The sequence below is a fragment of the Culicoides brevitarsis genome, chromosome 2 (genome assembly GCF_036172545.1).
Source record: "Culicoides brevitarsis isolate CSIRO-B50_1 chromosome 2, AGI_CSIRO_Cbre_v1, whole genome shotgun sequence".
In the NCBI taxonomy this organism is placed as follows: domain Eukaryota; kingdom Metazoa; phylum Arthropoda; class Insecta; order Diptera; family Ceratopogonidae; genus Culicoides; species Culicoides brevitarsis.
In genome coordinates this window covers 22,837,020-22,857,262 of record NC_087086.1, presented here as the reverse complement: position 1 = coordinate 22,857,262, position 20,243 = coordinate 22,837,020, and the positions used below count along the sequence as shown (strand labels likewise).

Here is a 20,243-nt window from a genome sequence, read left to right as displayed (position 1 = left end):
GAGGTCATACAATTTTTAACGGAGAATTTGTATTTAGAGAAAATTGCAAAAAATTTTACTTTCGTGTCCGTTGCCTGGTTATGTCTATATTATTTATTAGCATATTCTACTTATATGCGGAGGCGGAAAGGGAAGAAAAGAGTAACCTGGACTATCGGATTAAAATTGACCAATTCTTAAAGATCTTTACATTGAAATTTCAAGAAATTCAGCCCATTTTTGCATAAATTTTTCAAACATCAAAATACAATTTACTAGGGTCAGGACATTAATTAACGGTATGCACTACTTACCGTGATTTTTAACTTTCAATTCAAATTTTCTCGAATTTTCAATTGTAAACCTAATAATGTTTTCATCGAAAATTAGACTTTAAACCTTTCTGATTACGATACAATTACAGTACAATCTCCCAAAATGGGCACCCAAAATTCAAACTTGTACTATTTTTTTATGACATTTTAGAAACATTCAAACGATTTTTTATTTGAAATATTCAAAATTAATTTAAAACTTGAATTTTTGGTTTAAACTTCCTAAAAATTAGGGTGCCCGATTTCAGAGTTATACCCAATTAAAGGTTTTTTTAGACGTGCCCATTTGATACATTTTATTTTGGAAAGTCGAGAAAATTCAATTTTCTTAATAAAATTTTTAAAAAGGCAGATTTTGACCTCAAATTTTCAAAGATCAAAAAATCCTAAATTTTAACAATTTTTGTGCAAATCTTTGTATCAGATGGCTAGAAAAGCCTTTATATTTAACTATTCAATGGGTAAAACCATCAAATTATTGTTCAAACATAGTTTTACATAGACTTACCGTGATGAGCATTTTTTTTCGTGATTTTGAATTTTTGTTGAATATAAGAAGATTTAAAGCAGAAATTTTTATGCGAAATGGCATAAATTTATCGAAAAACCAAAAGCTAAAACAAAGATTTTAAGCAATTTTTAAGCCAATTTAAAAATCACAGTAAGGCCGCTCCAAATGAAACTCAATAGTTTTGTCCGATGCCCCATTTTAAATTCGAAAATCCAATGGGGCAAAATAAAAAAAAGTTAAAAGTTTCATCAAAAATTACCGATTTTTGATGTATTTCCATAATTTTTCATAAAACTTTCAAGAAAATTTTTCAATTTTTTGTAATTTTTGTATTCAAAATCGTATTTCAACATAAAATTTTCTTTTAAAAATAATTTTTATAAAAATTATTGAATTTTGTTTTTCAAAAAAAATTTGACGGTTATTTTTTGATATTCATTTTTTTTTCAATTTTAATTAAAAATTTTTTAAATCAATTTTTAATACACAAATAAAAAAAATAGTAAAAAACTCAAAACAACAAAATATTTATTAAAAATCAAAAATTGTTGAAAAAGTTGGCATTTTGTATGAAAAAAATATTTCAAAATTTTTAATTTTTTTGCCCCATTTTTATTTTAAAAATTTTGGACAAAACTATTGAGTTTCATTTGGAGCGGCCTAAGTCAAGACTCATATAAGTCAACCTTTTCACGGTAAGTCAAGAATCTGACAATTTTTGAAAAATTCATTTTTTTTCACGAAATATGAATACAAACTCAGGTTTTATAATTAAAAATAATGAACATGTGAATGCTTAACTCATCACAAAAATCGGTTCCTTATTCAAAGACAAAAAAAATAATTATTAAAATCCGATAACAAATACCCTGACCCTAGTTTATCTGTTTCGGAATGAAACCTTTGATCATTGATTTTTGGTACGATATTCATAAATCATACAAACACAAAAATTATCCTGATCAAAAAATCTCTGCTTTTTTGTTCGAACTTCGGAGTACACAATATTTTGTGTTGTACAAAGTATGAATTATCAAGCATATCAATTCTTATACCGACGATCGCGTTTATGGTACAGTTAATATGAAAAAGTGTAGTGTATGTACTTAAATATGAATTGAAGTTAGTTTTACAAACAATCCTAATATAGCATGCGCACCAATTGAAGAAAGTGCGCATGACTCTATTGTTGGGTATGTTTTATTGTCGTTAATACATTTAGGGGGAGGCAAGAGTATTACTTAAATGGAATGGTTTTATATGTACATTGAAAGCGAAAAGGAATTTGCTGTCTCGGAGAGCAAAGATTAAAATTTATTGGAAAATTTTCGGTGCCTATGCACACAACTACAATTGTGGTGAAATTTCGCTCGCAATTTATGCTTTCCCATGAAATGTATCAGTTAGGTATTTTATGGCTTTGTGAATGGTATTTTTTCTTATTGAAAGTAAAAACGCCATCATTCTTATTGAATTTTGAAAAAGTGAAAGAAAAAATATTAATGAAAAGAGTGTATTTGAATAACTAAATCATTTCTAAATCAAAATTAATATTATTATATGCAATTACAAAGGAAAAAAACAAAATAGTGCAAAGAAAGTTTTCATGTTCAAACATTAAGAAATAAAACACAAATTTCAATTTTATGTTAAATGCATATTTACAGTTTAACCAATGAATAAATATTTTTGTATTGGGTAATTGAAGTTTATCTAAATTAACATTTTGTTACAAGTATATAACTGAAGAAATAAAAACTAATTTGTTCTATAAACACTTTTTCAAACAAAAAAGACGAGGGTATAATAAGTACATCATAAAAATATACATGCATATAAAAATATGAAAAATCTTATTTACTTCCAATAATTACAACAGCACGTTCACTTCCTTCTTTTAATTTGTTACCCGATGTATATTAGATATACCATTAAAAAATCAATGATTCTACAATCAACAATCAACGATTATAAGCACGTGTATACAAAAATATTCATAATTCAATGCAACATTTTATTATTATTGTTAACCCTTAAGAATCATTACTATTAAAATTTTAATTAACTTATCACTATGGCACATGTTATTCAAATTTTTTTTGATTTCAAAGTTTAACAAAAAAAAATAATACAATAAAAAGCAAATTGTTTCGTAAATATTCTTCTTCTTAATATTTTTATTTGATTCCATTAAATTGATAAATATATTATTAATTTTTTTCTTTTGATAGATCTATAAAACTAATTATAGATCGAAAATTGATCATCTAAAAGTGAAAATATAATGATTTGACCGAAAACGCATTTTAATCAATTTATGTTACTTAGCAGAATGGAGAAAGTTTTCACATAAAATGTAAGCAAAATAAAATAATTAAAATGATATGAATCGAAAATTCTTCAGACATTAATAAAAATTTGAAAATTTCTCAAGCTAAGAAATATAAATTCGTAAGTGTATACGTTTATAAGTGAAAAATGCTATTGCTTGGATTGATCTTCGTTGCTATTACTGCACTCACAAAATGTTCTGACGCTGACCTTACAATAGAAGCTGCTTTTCAAGGTAATAATTTTCATATTTAACTCATATATAGACATTAAACATTTTACCATTTTGAAAACCCAAAAATTTGAAAACATATATTTTATTATTGCAGGTCGGTGTGGGCATGGGAGTCCATGCGAGCAATTGTGTTACGAAATTCACGATGGTATGTACGAATGTGATTGCACAGAAGGTTATGAACTAAACAAGAATGGATATAGCTGTCAAGGTAAGCAGTTTCCAACAAATATGTTTTAGTCATGAATGATGTTTAATATATATTTATAAATATATGCTTAAATTTCAGAAATAAATTCAACTTTACAATTCGTTTCGGCGTTTCCATCTGCCATTAGCGAAATTAAAATTTTAAATAAAAATTCTCAAAGTGTTGAATCCAAAAACAATTTTTTAAAAAATGAAAATACAGACTATGAAAATAATAACCAATTTAATAAATACAAAAATGAGAAACCAGGTGACGAAATTTACGATGATGATGAACTAGATTATGATCCAATAACAATTACAACTATAACATCAAAAGTACTACAATCAACGAACACTAATTTAAACCATAAAACTTTAAATGAAATCAGTAATAATAAGAGAAATATAATTTCGTTTGAGAAGACACTTACAAAAACAGCAAATGAACCAAAGAACTTATATAGTGTTGAGCATGATGTTATAAAAACGCAGCAAAAATCTGTGGATGATTTTTATTCAAAAGAGGATTTTTCTAACTACAATAACCTAGTTAATAATTTAAAAGAAACTGCGAAACATGCTTCAAGTTATCACACAACTGTTATACCAACAACAACGACGTTATCAGACGATAACACAGGAACATATACTTTAGAAAATTCTATTGACAACGCAGCACAAACAAATGAGTTAGTATATTTGAAATTCCTTAAGGGAGTCCCAAAAATTTACTTTATTTCGCGTGTTACTGAAAATCAACAATTGAAAATTGAATTTTGAGTTCCAATTTCATATATGACTTTTTGAAATACTTTTTTTATATTACTGATTTTTTAAGTTTTTACGTTGTTATGGTTCTTTAATATTTGGTTCAATGTTTTCAAATTTTCTAGTTTTTTAGAAGCATAAATAATAAATACATCATAAATAAAATATCGAGAAGTATTTCTTATAAGTTAAATAAGGCTGATACAATTATCAAAAAGGTTTGAGGTTTCATAGACCTTATGAACATTAGATCGAGTATCTTGTAGTGTACTCTTTGATTAAAAGATTTTCATTGTAATTGTCAAGAAGCTTATATGTTTTAGAACAAAAATGTTTAAAATTGGGAAGGATAAATATATTTTTAATTTTCATTTGATTTTATCGAAAACTTTGATATTTTTCAAAAGAACTTAGGTCAAAAATGTATCAAAATTTGAATATTTTCATACATTTTAGATACTTGATGAGACCTGAAAATTTTTTGATAATTGTTTCATCCAAAGAACATATAAAATGACTTATATTTTTTTTTATTCTGACATAAAAATAAAAATATTCTTTCTTAAAATTTAAGCTATTAAATTTTAATTTGCATTATATACTTTTTATTTATATACTTGAAATTTAATTCAAACTTGAAATTCATTTTTCTATTGTAGATCTGAAGAGCAATGTATACTTGATTGTGGATTTGAAGGTATCTGTGTTTGGAATAAAAATGGAACTCCAACACAGGAATGTATTTGTCCGTTTGGAAGAGCAGGACCGAAGTGCAATGAAGGTTTTTTTACTATTTTAAAAATACAGATCATAATTACTATTAGTTTGATTTTTCATAGAAATAAAAGTTAACACCCCTCGGTTTACCTCTAAATCTTGGATCGCATTTCCAGCTTTAAAAGGCGCTTACAAACATGTTCAGGTTATATTTACAATATATGAATTATGTAATTTATTATTCAATTGTGTTAACATTCAACTTTGTTTTGCAGCTTCACATAGAAATACGTCCGGAATTGTATGATGGTATCATTTTGCTCACAGGTGAGCGCGACGATTTGACTGGTGACTTTATGGCAGTACTTATTCATAAAGGATATGTTGAGTTTTGGTAAGTGAAAATTTTAGTAGCTTAAATTTGAACAAGTGGCAAATTTTTAATTGATTTTTTTTATTGAGTTATTGAGGTTTTTATTGATACTATTGAATTATATTTTAAATAAAAACCTTGATATATGTATTTTAAAAAAATCTTTTATAAAAAACTTTTTTTTGAAAAGCACGGATAATAACGTACTTTTTCTTTCTATTTTCATAATATTTTTAGATTTTTTTAAATTTGTCATAAATTTTTTATTGAAAGTGGGTATTCCCTTCTAAAAATACTTCTCATAAAAAAAATATTAAAATTATAAATATTAAAAAAAAATTACTATTATTTGTTGTGTAAAATATGTAAATATTTCAATGTTAGAAAATTCAAAACAACAAAATATGGATAAATGGTCAAAAATTGTTTTAATTTTGTATAAAATAAAAGTATTTCAAAATCTTTTTTGAACAAAAAAATTGAGGTTCATTTGGAATAAATAAATTAAAATTTAAACTAATTTGTTTGAAATTAAATGTTACAGGTTTGATTGTGGTTCTGGTACTGGAGTCGTCCGTTCTGAAGAGACTGTTATACTAAATCAATGGAATACAATTTTGATATATCGTCACCGATGGGACTCGTGGCTCATCTTGAATCAAGGGAATCGCGTGCAAGGCAGATCAAAGGTTTATATTTATTATTGCATATATATATATATTTTTACACCTACTCCTCTCAAAAAAATTTGAAATCTAAAAAATTCTTTCAATACAGGGTCTTTTCTCACGCATAACCTTTAGAGAGCCAGTTTTTTTGGGCGGCATTGGTAATATTACAGGAATAAATAAAAAGTTACCTGTTAGACATGGCATAACAGGTTGTATAAGAAAGTTTGTAGCCAATGAGCACGAATACAATTTTCAACAAGCACCATACGGTGACGTTTCACAAGGATTTAATATACGTAAGCTCTTAATATTACATTCAAATATTCAAACATTGAAATATTTGGCATGACGATTTTATTCAGTTGAATGTACAACAGACCACTGTAGTCGATTTCCATGTCGTCATGGTGGTAAGTGCATATCAGCAGATGATGGAGCAGCGGTTTGTCTTTGTCCACTTGGTTTTGGTGGTGACTTATGCGAAATGAGACTTGACTTACAAGTAAGTTAGAGTCCTTTTAAACTGTTGTTAAGAAAATAAGTTTAAAATTGTATTAATGAGTAAGGGACTTTTGATTCACGAAGAAAAACCATTGTCTTTTTGAATAAGAAAGATATCAGTTTTATTTTAATTTTATTCGTTATTTTCCGCTTTGTCCAAGGTACCATCATTCAATGGATCATCTTATTTAAGATATGCACCTTTAGGAGACAACGCTCTTGTTTGGTTAGATATTCAGGTATTTTATCGAGTTTCATAGTATTTCTTGCTCTCAATGCGAATCAAAAATGAAATCCAAAGTGTTTGAAAATAAGATTTAAAAATTTAAGAAAAATCATAAAAATAACTTTCAAAAAAAAAACTCTGAAAACTTCTTGAAACATTAGAAAATAGACCAAATTTTGATGAAATTTTTAACTTTTATTTTATTTTGCCCCATTGGATTTTTTACTTTTAAAATGGGGAATCGGATTTATTTTTGATTTTCATTTGAAATAAAAAAAAAACTACTTCTACTATTTTTATAAAAAATATTTATGTTATTTAATTATAGGTAACATTAAAACCACAACAAAATGATGGATTGTTGCTTTATAGTGGACATCATGAATACGGAGATTTTATTTCGTTGTGCTTAAATATGGGGTTTGTGGAATTTACTTATGATCTGGGAAGTGGTCAAGCGACAGTGAGGTAAGGATAAAATTACCGTAAAATTTATAAATATTTTAATATTTTTTTTTTATTCATCTCTTTCCACTATATTTAAACGAATAGAAGTGACTTTCCATTAACCCTTAATCAATGGCACACAATACATATCTCCCGAACGGCAAGATTAGCAGTACTTAAGGCAAGTAATGGTTTTCCATGTATTTCCATGTACTTTTATAAGTGCAGAGCTTAATAACTTTATGATTATTAATCGCAAGAGTAATGAATTGTATGTTTCAGATTGATCTGCTACCTGAAGTAGCAACGATTTCTCTTAATGGTTTTTGGCATTTATCTTTGCCACACAGTTTATTCTTAGGTGGTGTGCACAATATTCAAACATTACCAGCAAGCATAAGAGAGAAAGGGTCATTTGTTGGATGTATTCAAAAATTTGTAGTGAATGAAAGGGCTATTTCGATCATATCTGAAGCATTAGGTGGAAGTAACGTTGACACTTGTTTGTCCCATGCTTGTGTTGCCCATCCTTGTGGTCCATTAGAACAATGTGTTCCCAATATGGAAAGCTATGAGTGTGAATGTAAACCAAACAATGTTCAACAGTGTAATCAGGCCGAAGAAGTGCCGTTTAAAGTACTTACAGAAGTAAAAGGCGCTGCTTCAACTTATAGTACAACTGAAATGACGACTACACAAGAAATAGATACTACTTTGTTTGTTACGAAAGACAGATTTGAAGACGATAATGCGTTGGATTTGAAAATTCAAGATGTAAAAAGTCCATCGAATTGGGAAAAAAAAAGTGACTACTACTACGATGATTACAACGATGATGAAGATTTTTCGAAGGACGATGGAAGTGGATCATCTACGAACACTGAAACACAAACAACGATCAAGTTGGCTATCACCATGAAACCAAGTACAACGGAAAATAATATTTTAAGAGCATCTGTTAAGAGCCCATACAAAGAGCTGATTAAAGATATTGAATCTCATTACACGTTAAAAGGAAAATATATGTTGCTTGATAGTGTTATAGATAAGCATAACAAAAGAAAACAAAAAAGTGAAAAAAAAAATGAAAACAAATCAAGACAAAAGTTTAAAAAAAAACAAAAGCTTCTTAAAGATGATCAATATGCAAATTACATAGATCGTAATACTCAGGACATATCATCTGATTTCATATTTAATACAAATGAAGAAAAAATTAAAAGACAACAAGAATTTAAAACAGAAAATCTGTATCATCCAAAACAACGATACCCACAAAAAGACAATTCTATTATTGATGGAATGTTGATAGATGAAATGAACAAAATAATGAAAAACAGTGGTACTGATAGAAGTATAGAAGATTCATGGAAAGTTGCATATCAAACTCGAACAACATTATTACCAAAACTTAATAATATTTTAAATCAACAACACACTCATCGTCCACATTCAGGTGCTTGTTTTAATGGCCATGATAGTTACTTTCATTACAGTGATGTAGAAACAATGCGTCGTGTTATCAGCTATCAAATTGATCTAAACTTGAGGTTCAAAACGCACTCAAACAATGGTTTAATATTATGGTCTGGTCGACATAGTGCACAAGAAGATGATGATTTTTTGTCTCTTGGTATCGAAGAAGGGTGAGTAAATTAGTTAGGCAAGTGCAATTTCAAGGTTTTCTAAAAACTCAAGATGGAATAATAATAATGCTTATGTTAGTATTTGAACATTCTAAACGTACAAACAATTAGTAAAAATCATCAAAAATTGGTTGAAATAACATTTATCATATTATGCATTTTCACAGAAAAAAAAATAAAAATTCATAGTTTGCACAAAATTTTTATATTTCAAAAAAGTCGTTTAGGATGGAAAAATCATCAATATTTTCTTTTTCTTCATCATTATTCATAACTCCCACCTCTTTACTTTTTGAGGTCCAAAATAACGTGAAACATTTTTGAAATTGTATTTACTTGCCTTAATATTTCATTTTAACAAACTTGTTTTCCTGAAAAAATAAGTTTTGAAATTTAAGGTCCTTCTTCAAGAAGTAAAAATCTCAAATTGTTAGCTTTTGGAATATTTATTTTCAATTTGAACTTTTTGTCCTAAAATATTTTTTCAGAATGGGGGGATTTGAAATACTTTTTTATACAGAATGATAATATGACAAAATGATTAAATAATCAATATAATATTGTTTTTAAAGTATTTTCATTTAGATTTTATTATTTAAAAATGATCTTAATTTTTTTAAGTACAAAGTTCAGTCAGTCTTTTTTCATAAATCTTGTTCAGAGGGTTTTATAGACATAGCCAACAATTCCCGTCTAACCATTTCTTTTTCGATCTTAGAGTAATAATAAAAACTAATAAGTAATAATAAATTTGAAAAAATATATATTTTTTTGACAATATCTTTAAAAAAGAAATGAAAAAATACAATTTTTTTTAAATTCAAATTATTCTAACATAATTTTAAAATTTTCTTGAAAAATACAAAAAGAAAATGAATTTCAAATTTTTATTTTTTACCGAATTTCGAAGAAAAAATGCGCTCTTGAATTCAACTTGACGTCCGTGTTCCTAATAGTGCTAAATAATGCCCAATGGTGCCTATAATGCGCAATAGTACTCATAATTCCCGAAAATTCCTAATAGTGCCTAATAGTTCTCATAGTTTCCAACAGTTCTGTATAGTGCCACTTATGAATTTTATTTGGAGGAGGGTTTTCTAACAATTTTGATATTTTTTATATCAACTATAATATAAATATTTGTTGTTTTTTAATTTATCCATTGGATTTTGAACTTTTAAAATGATGCATTGGACTTTATTTTTTAGTTTCATTGCAGTGGTCTTGAATTAAAGTACGCTGTATAATTAGAAGCAATAAGGCAAGTACAATTTCAAAAAATGTTTCACATGTCCACCCACTTAATTTTTTCCGAAAATCCAAGGAGGGAATAATAGAATAATGATAATGGTTTTGAAATATTTTTACCTTCAAAACATACGAAAAATGACTAAAGATCATCAAAAATTGGTTGAAATCTATAAATTTTGTTATTTTGCAGTTTTTCAAAGGTTAGATTGATTTTCACAGAAAAATTAAAAAATTTATAATTTGGAATTTGCCAAAAAATTTATAATTTCAAAAAAATCGTTAGAAATTTTTTTTTGTTTCGAAAATGGTCCAATTGTTAAAATAAAAGATCTAAAATGTCTATAAAGCATACAATTGAATATTATAACTTTTTAAATATGGTGAAAAAGATGCAAAAATCATTGATATTGTTGTTTTTCATTATCATTATTCATTACTCCCACCTCCTTACTTTTTGAGGTCCAAAATAATGTGAAACATTTTTTGAAATTGCACTTGCCTAATGAATAAAAAAAGTGCTAATTTAGAAATAATTTAAAATAATGTTTTTTGAAAACCTGGATAAATAAATAAACTAATTTAATAAATTTAAGAAAAGTACAGAATCATATTCTCTAATATGTATTAATTTAAATAATTTCTTCTACTTATATAACTTAATATTTTTTATATATATAATTTATTTTATTTCTGGTAGTTTCTTACACTTACGTTATAATCTTGGATCTGGTGAAGTCAATATTGAATATAACACCACAGTTGTAAGTGACGGATTATGGCATCGAATTCGCGCAGTTAGGTAAACCCATTAAAGTTTATGTAATATTACGAATGGTATTGATGGTTCTATGATGTAGGAATTTACAAGAGGGAACACTAAAAGTTGACGGTGGTAAACCAATAGTCCAACGTTCGCCAGGAAAATTAAGGCAGTTAAATACAGATGCTGGTTTGTATGTTGGGGGCATGCCAGATCCTTTATATTACACAAGAAACAGGTAATTACAACCACATTAAAACTACTTATGAAGAGATAAAAAAGCATGTAGCTAACTAAGTAAATAATAATCAGCATTAGAGACGACTTTCTTTCTTACGACTTTTAAATAATTTTGTCTGATATCCTAATTTCACCAACATTTAAAATTTTCAACTCATAGCCCAATTTTACAATTTTAGTCCAAAACTAGTTATTGAGCTTATATTCTTGAGTCTAATTTCTGTTAATGTGTTTTTCAGAAACGCTAATCATAAAAACATTTTAATTTTTCAGGTATCCAAATGGAATATTGGGTTGCATATCTGAGGTAGTACTTGCAGGAGAACTTAAATTAGATTTTGACGTAACTACATGTTTGGATTGTGCACATAACGTTGAACCAGGGATTCTTTGAAAATAAGCTTACTTATATAAAATAATTATATATTTCTTACAATTAGTAGAATTATTATATTATTAAGTATACACATATAAAAACGGCATAACAAGTACTGTTTAAAAGTAAATCGGTATTGTGATTGAAAATATTAAACATAAATGTGTGAGAGCAAAAAAATGTAAATTATAAATACAACTAAAAGAGGATATACAATTAAAGGTAATACAAGAGTGATGTTATATAGTACTATTTAACATGATTTTAATTTTATAGGATGCACTATAAGTATTTGGTGCGAAAATTTTATACAAAAGAGAGTAGCAAAAATATAAATTAATCATTACAAAGGATTACCAAAGACAAATTTCATTTTGAAGTTATGGTGTAAATTTTCTGTTCCTATTATAAAAATAAAATTCTGATTTGAAATGTCCATTGCAAGATTTAATACATAAGATATGACGACAATGTCTTCTGTACTATAACAAAAGTCTGTCAATTAATACATTTTTAATTTTTTTCTAAGAAAATAAACTATTAATGGTTAAATAACGTATGTCAATCAAAAAACTTAACAAATACATACACAATAAAACCTTTCATTTAGAAAAAGCCTATTTAAATATAAGAATAACTTTCATTTTACTTTATTTTAATTTTCCAACATTATTTAATATTGAGTCAAATGAAAATTGACTTTTAAATGGATGATAGGACCAGAATTTGCTGTAATGTATAATAAATCAACAACTATAAAAGGAACTGCCTTTACTCCTTTTAGTCTGAAATAGATAACACAGACTATTATATGTTAATACTGCAATATGAATGTATGATGATTTTCTTCCTGTTTTTCTATTTAAAATAAAACTGTTTTCTGTTTTTTTTTTATTTAGAATCTCATTAGTTGACAGATCAATTATGATTAAAAGATTGACGCGTTAGATAAATAAAAAAGTATATTAGTGTTTACTCCTTATTTGAAAATGAAAAGAAAACTATCAAACTTCAAGTGCTTTATATAGAATGTACATGTATTTGTAAAAGTAAATTGACTTAACCTTAAATTGAATAATATTAAGATAAAAAATATTTTATAGTTGTAACATAACTTAAAGTAAAACAACAATAACGTTGTTTAAAATTTAGAATTTAAGAATAATCAAATGGTTAATCATCTTGATTAATATTTAATTATTTTTTTTTTATCAAAATTTCTTAAGTTTGATTTCTTATACAAGTATACAAGTTTGTATTATAAAATTTTGCTTCCATATCAAGTAAATAAAAAAATGTTTTTGAATTTCATACAAATGCATTATAATGTACACCGATACATAAAGGGTATAAACTTTTAAATTAAAATAGAGATATTACAGAAATGTAAATTTTATGTAAGTACCTAGCTGAATTTTATTTTTTAAGGACAAAAATTTAAGCACGTTAAACAAATATTAGTTATTCAAACATACACAATTCTAATAAATAATAATCCAAAGTATCATGATTAAAGAAGCTATAACAATTATAAATTTCACATATCATAGAAACAATGAAAAGAAAGAAAATATTTGTAAATGTTCATATGTAAAATAAGTTTTAATTAGTAATCGTAGATGCGATATTAGTTCAAGTACCCATTTTAATGTATTGTAACCAATCGTTTGACCTAAGTTATATAAAACAAATTATTGAATTTTTGATATCATACATATGTATTTTGATTTTTCCTCATAAGAACTGACTTATTGAATTCTTTAAACAATAACAGCATGACGTATTTTAATTACATTGTATGTATTATTATAAATGATAATTAAATGTAGTGAAAAAAAAATACAAAAACTTCAATTATTATATTCATTTTTTTTTATTATTTGATGAACGTAAATAAAAAATAAGATTCTTATGATGCAAAAAGTTTGTTTTATCTTTTAAAGAAACTATGAATGTAAAAATATTTTTTCATCGCACATTATTGCACATCAATGTGCACAAGGAAACACATATAAACATAACTTAATGGGATAAGTGCAAAACTTTGAAAAATAAAATTTTATAATGAAAAAATTTTGTTTTTTTTTATTAAATTATTATCAGATATGTATTTTTTGACAAAAAATTGTTTTAATACAAAACGATTTATTTACGGCATTGAATTAACTTTAAATACATATTACATCTAGTTTTAAAAATACATACATAAATAGATGAAAAAAAATGGTTTATTTCATCATTTGTGATTTTAAAGCTTCAAATTTTTGATCAATTGGCGCTAATACGATAATGAAAATCAATGCTGCTACAATAAGAACTAGAACAGAAGTGTAAATGCCAAGAAGGGAGCGCCTAAGTTTTGAATACTGTAAAAATACAAGAATATAAGATTAATGTGAGCATTTTTGAAATTAAATTAAATTGAACTCACTGGAGCATCTTGTGCTCTCTCTGTTGATTTTAAACCTGTTCGCGGTGGAGACATATCTGTCATCGGAAATGATGTAACTCGTTGTGAGGTACGACGATCACTCGCACATCCAGCAATCTGTGTCCAAAAAAATATCTAAATTATATTAATAGCATATTGAGAAACTGCAGAGGATATTTAGTTTTGTTTTTGTCAATTTAATCAATTTTGATTTTTTTTCAAAAAGTTATTTTCGTTTACTAAAAAAAACAAATAAAATGTTCACGTTTCATCAAAAAAGTAGTGTTTGGAATATGCTGCATAAAAAAACCATGCAGGTCGACATACAAATATGTCGACATATGCCGGCATGCATGCAGCACGTTTTTAGATTTTCGAAAATTTAGTATTTTTTATGAATCGTATTTTTTATCAGTTAATATGAGAAAATATAAATTTTTAAATTTAATTTGTTAACCATTTGAATATTTTTTTTCAGTATCTTAATGACGATATTCAAAAATTTGATTAAATGTCACTTAAATTAATTAAATTTAAAATAAAATTTTTGAACTCGAAATTTAAGTAAAAAATAAGACGAATTCGAAAAATAAATATAAAATGAGAAACGCGTTCATTAAGAACTAATTCAATTGAAAATATTTAATTTTTGGTTTAAATTTTTTTCCATGTCCACATGGTATTTTCATGCAGCATATATGTTGACATATATGTCGACATATGCATGGGACGAACCCTAAAAAAAAGTAAAAAAAAGTATCGAACATTAATTGAAATTTGTTCAACATTGATATTGAAGATAGCTGAAATAAATGGCAAATCCGTTGACTGATTCATTCGCCTTAGTATAAAAATTATATTTAAGAACATATATTTACAACCTTTTTTAAAACCTCATTTTAGTATTGGCTTTAGACTTACGGAGAAAATTAAATGCAATAATACATGAAAAGCAACAAATGCTACAAGAATGTAATCGAGCCAATCTGGCAACTCTGCTTTTGATAATTTAACAGCAAAAAAAATGGCAACCACTGAAAAACGAAATCGTTTTAATTGTTGTATTTGTAAAAAAAGTAGTCATAATACATACCTCCTATTATGTGTGCAACATTTCCTCCTAGCCAATGCATCCAATTAAAGATTGGGCGATTTTTGGAACCCGGATGTGGTCGAAAGAAGGCTCCAATTGGTTGTAAAAAGCATAAAATAGTTGTAATACTTCCTAATACGGCATGTGGGTTTCTCGCTTTTGACCATCCTTTGAGCTCTAAGACGATCAAAATGGTTCCAGCCATTGTAAGAACCCACGTTAGAAACATCAAAAATCTGTGCCACTACAAAAGGGTACATGTTCTTGTATTTATAATAAGCAAATGAAAATTCAAAATAAAGTCCAAAACTAAAAATTGTTTCGAAATACATTTTCCATACAAAATTACCAATTCAAATGATAAATTAAAAAAATAAGAATTTTATAAAAAATTATTATCAAAAAAATTTAGAAATAAGTTCAGTAATTTTATGAATATTATTTTTATAGCAGTAAATTTATGTTAAAATACACACAATCAATATGTACTAAAAATTGAAAAATGTTTGAATTTTGGAAAAAAACAAAATAGCCGCTTATGATATTTTTATTTTCCCTATTGGAAATTCGACTTTTAACGGACTTAATTTTTGATTTTCATGTGGAGCAGCCTAAATGAACTGAATAAATGTAAGAAAATTATTGAAAATACATACCGCGAACCAAATGTCTTTTCCGCAACTTGAGCTTCCAATCCATGTTTGTTTAAAATATCTCGCAAGTAAAATCCCTAAAGAGGCTGTTCCAATCCATGCAGCTACCATGAACGCGCCATGAAGGCGAAGAAAGAGTTTTGAGGCCGTCCCAAAATTACTGATTTCAGCTAAGGCACGGGCGGAAGCAGTTGATTCTCTTCCAATATCGTGGTAACCAACGCTGTTATCTAAAATAAAATATTATTCGTTTTTTATATTTAAATAAACATGGCCATTAAATTTTTATTTCACTTAATGTCGCATTGTAGTATAGAAGAACAAAACAAAAGAATAAGCATTCGCTTTAAGAATGCATTTTCTATTGAAATTCAGATGAAAAATTTTTGAGTCAGGTGATCAAAATTATTATTATTTATTATCAAGGTTTAACGTCCTAAAACGTCAAAATGCTTCTTTCAATAATTAAGGCGAATAAATTTAAGATATCCATTTTTGTCCCTCTCTTCGATTTTGTCGAAAATATTCAGAGAGAAAAATAAAAATTTAATATAAAATAAAAATTTTTCTTCACTTTTATGTTCAATTTTGAAAATAATATTATTAACTAAAATTGAAAAATTGCAAACAAAATATCAAAAAATATTTATTTTTTGATCCCCTTTCCCCCATCGAAATCTTCATGGGACATAAAGTGAAATAATCAAATTTAATGTCCTATGTAAGTTATTTTAGTATACCCTTGTTAGATGATCCACTAGCAACCAAAATATTGTACTTATTGCGCACTAAATCGAAGCTTACACCACGAACAACACTAAGAGCGTCGCGTTCCACACGGCAATAAATTTGATTGTTTGTGTACGATGAATCAATTAGTTTTACAATGCTTTGAGGAACATTTTCTCTCGTAACTCCATATTTTGGGCTGGAAAACGTCCATGAAGCGTAAGCTTTAATTCCTTGTCCACGTTCAGGAACACATTCCATTACTGAGTCATCGCCCATCTTGTTATCCATAGATAAAGCAGAGGCGACATATGCTGCATTAGGATCAAATGCTTTCATCTCGAATACATAACTTTCTCCATTGACAATTGTAGCAACAGCTGCTTTGCAATTTTTCTGTTCCACACATCCTTCAGGAAATCCAAAGCATGATTTAGTATCACCACATTGATCATAGAATGGATCTCCCAGTTTTTTTGTAATTTTTGTCCGGTTAGGGACGATATCAAATGAGGTAGGTTGATGGAAAGGACGGCGTGAAGTTGAAATACCATTAGATGGAGTACTTAAAAGACTACCTCGTGTTACAATACGAATTGACTCAGATTGAATGCCAACCCAAAATTTATCGTATTCTTGAGCAATTGTAGCACTGTAAAAAAAAACAAATCTTTATTCAGATATAAAGTAGCTTTAAATTTTAGCTTACATAAAATAAATTTCTCCCACGTAATCATTAGGAGCTTGCCAATCTAAGCCGAAATCAAGTTTTGGTGCTGGACTCACGTGAGTTGCTGTATTTTCTACACCATCTCCACAATTTATCAATTTAACAGTTCCATCTGCCGATTTAGCAAAGCGTCCAACGACTCGATAAGGGGTCGTTCTTGTACGAGCGTGAATCATAAACCCCCCAAACACAAGTTCGCGTGGATCTGCTTGTATTTCTACACGCAATACTTGCCCCTGTTCAACAACCGTAGATAAAGGCACAATGTTGAATGGAGATACAGTGGTTAAAGGCTTTATACCTCCTCCATGGAATGGCAATAAAGACTCGCAAGTCGATTCGGGAGCACCATTCGGTAAACAGACAACTGTTGTAAATGAGTTTACAAAAAAAAATAATACTAAAAAACATGGCAGCATTTTACTGGATTTATTTGTTGTGTTGTTTTTTTATTGTTTACTATCGCTTTCCACTAAATATTTGAAATAATTCGTCTGTAAGTAAAGTCAAAATAAATGTTTTAATTTTTTTAGGTATATAATAGCAAACATGAATGATAATATTTTTTTACGAGATTTTGGGATTCGAAAAATCGTGAAAGAATAATTTTGTTTGTTTATTTTCTAAGTCGATGTTTTCTTTTGTTCTACTTTTTTGAACTTTTTGATCTAAATCTACGAACTATATAATAATAAATATATAATACTATACAATAATAATTTGCAAAAACCCAATAAAAAATGAGAAAAAACACATATAAAACATTTAAAAAAACACTTGATCTACAAAGTCGGTTGGAACCTTGTTGTTGGTATGGAACCTAGATTTAATTATTTTAACGCTTATGAATACACAGTATTTCACTAAATTATTTTATTATTAATAAACTGCAAATACATATTATGATAATGGAAGGACGAGCGTATACATTGCCATGGAAATTTATTTTATAAACATGTGTTAGGTACTTCCATAAGATTTAGACGTGAAAAATAAATTAAATCAAAAAAAAAAAAATACAGTAATAATTATGGATCAATTTTTTTAAAGTAAAAGTTTTTATTCAATTAAAACATCCTATGAGGACCCTATACAGACCACGCTATATAAAAATGAAAAATATAGTCTGAAAAAGATGAAAGTTTTAAAAAAAAAGTTTTACATAAAATTTTTGAACTTATTTTTCAAAATTTTTAATGACTTTTTGGTTTCAATTTTCAACTTCAAATGATTCGTTACTAATTTTTAATTTGCTAATCTCAAAGAAGATAATCAAAAAACAACAAAATTTTTGTTCAACGGTTGTTGAAATTTTGTCATTTTGCAAAAAAAAAGTATTTCCAACCTTTTTTTATTTTTGATTTGGACTTTATTTTTGATTTTCATTTGGAGTGAGTTGAATCAAAAAATAAAAAAAAATAAAGTTCAAGTAAACTTGGTAAGATTTCATTTATTATCTTGCTTTAGTTTCATTAATTATTCAAAAATAGTTCTGTCAGTGGCTTTTTACTATGACGACATTGCATGTATTTTTAAATCGATATCCATCCATCATCGCTGGTTTCGGATAACGTTAAGTATTTTATTAATCTATTAATCTATTTATAGATACAACATGGTACAATGATTGTGGTATCATCCTAATTTTTTGGTGCCTAATTTTGAAAAAAAAAAATGCTATGAACATTAAAAATATTAAGATGTTTTAATTATTTATGTATGATAATATATTATTTAAAAAAAAAATTATCAGGTCCATATTACAGATATAAGTCTAATACTCTTTAGCGATCTTTTAAAATATCTATGAATTAATTTTATACAAAAAACTTCAATAAAAATTTACAAAAATGAGATAATAATGTACAAACTGTGTATGTGTATTATGTGTATGTTCATTGTTCATACTTTTTGAAATAAGCAAGAAACCTTGTATCTTATATGAACGTTCTTTGTAAATACATGTCCTTGAAATCTGTAACAATTTAATGATATTAATGTTTTTATGATAGGAGTTCTAGTTAAGTATTTTTTTTTATTTTTTTTTTTTTTGAACCTGAATTTTTTTGGAAAATAATTTGAATAATTTAATAAAAATATTTAACATTTTTCGGATCCACAAATATTTCAAAATATTTGTTTAAAACAGAAAAATTTTATGTAAATTTTTTTACTTGTGTTTTGTTTTGAATTTTAATAGAAAAAAGAACCTTGATTTATGTGTAGGTTAGCTTTTAATTGTAGCATTAAATCTATTTAAGATGTTTTTTTTGTTTTATTTTAAATATATATGATTCATGTTCACGAGGTCTACTGAATCACGAACATTCACTTTTTTGTACTATTTCACACACTCTTGGAATGTCTACGAAAAATTTATACAGGTGTATTTTGTGGTTCATTTTATTAAAGTTAAACTAATTCGGACTTTAAAGTAATTTTTTAACGTTTGTCACGTTGTTTATTTTTTTTAGCCAAACACAACATACGTACATATTTGTATTAGAGATCTTCAACTGTTAAACTTGTCCTATTATTATGTAAGTGTCAAGTGTAATAGGTAATATGCAACAGGTTTTTATTTACCTATTTTCGATTCAACAAATTACATTTTTATCTTTTGTTTTAATAATCTATTTATTATTTTGCCACTTTACTTGTATTTAAGAACAATTATTATTCAAAATCGGGCTTACTACCTGACTTTAGTTGTATGCTGAAAGCAAGTATATATGCGTAAAAACCCGATTTTGTTCATATAAAGCGATGACGCGTTAACTGTTATTTCTTCATAATATGTATTTAATTCTAATATTATAATCCAAGAATATTTACTTTGTATTAAAAACCATTATTTTTATATATATTCTGGTAATTAAATTTATTTATTTGTGTCTAGATATTATAAAAAATAATTTTCAATGGAGATCGTGTGTTATTTCGCTGAGCTCAAGTTAAATACTAAAACTGTGAGTTTCACATGTACTATACAACACATGAGTGGTAAAAATCATACAAAAGAAGTTTTTTTATATATAAGTAGGTATA

The 20,243-nt window shown here is 26.7% G+C and overlaps 2 protein-coding genes across 6 annotated transcripts; one reads left to right on the top strand and one right to left on the bottom strand.

The window, feature by feature from the left end:
* Positions 1–3,302: 3,302 nt before the first annotated feature.
* Positions 3,303–11,990, top strand: LOC134830919 (pikachurin). The gene is made up of 16 exons (XM_063844534.1): positions 3,303–3,391; positions 3,486–3,602; positions 3,681–4,272; positions 5,011–5,132; positions 5,191–5,273; positions 5,344–5,462; positions 5,986–6,130; positions 6,219–6,408; positions 6,475–6,614; positions 6,775–6,852; positions 7,168–7,307; positions 7,392–7,467; positions 7,569–8,932; positions 10,881–10,982; positions 11,041–11,181; positions 11,457–11,990. The coding sequence occupies exons 1-16, from the start codon at positions 3,304–3,306 to the stop codon at positions 11,575–11,577; spliced, it is 3,618 nt and encodes a 1,205-aa protein (XP_063700604.1). The 5' UTR covers position 3,303; the 3' UTR covers positions 11,578–11,990.
* A 1,779-nt stretch (positions 11,991–13,769) lies between these two features.
* Positions 13,770–20,144, bottom strand: LOC134831304 (putative ferric-chelate reductase 1 homolog). 5 transcript variants are annotated; one of them, XM_063845003.1, is made up of 8 exons: positions 20,031–20,144; positions 17,175–17,689; positions 16,477–17,117; positions 15,740–15,966; positions 15,084–15,327; positions 14,912–15,024; positions 13,991–14,125; positions 13,770–13,925 (listed from the first exon to the last, which is right to left on the bottom strand). In XM_063845003.1, exons 2-8 carry the CDS (start codon positions 17,612–17,614, stop codon positions 13,788–13,790), a joined length of 1,938 nt encoding a protein of 645 aa, XP_063701073.1. In that variant the 5' UTR covers positions 17,615–17,689; positions 20,031–20,144; the 3' UTR covers positions 13,770–13,787. The 5 variants fall into 5 exon arrangements, with proteins under 5 accessions (XP_063701073.1, XP_063701077.1, XP_063701075.1 ...); XM_063845007.1 differs by having other exon boundaries at positions 13,991–14,107; XM_063845005.1 differs by lacking the exon at positions 20,031–20,144 and adding an exon at positions 19,895–20,027.
* Between the last annotated feature and the right edge of the window lie 99 nt (positions 20,145–20,243).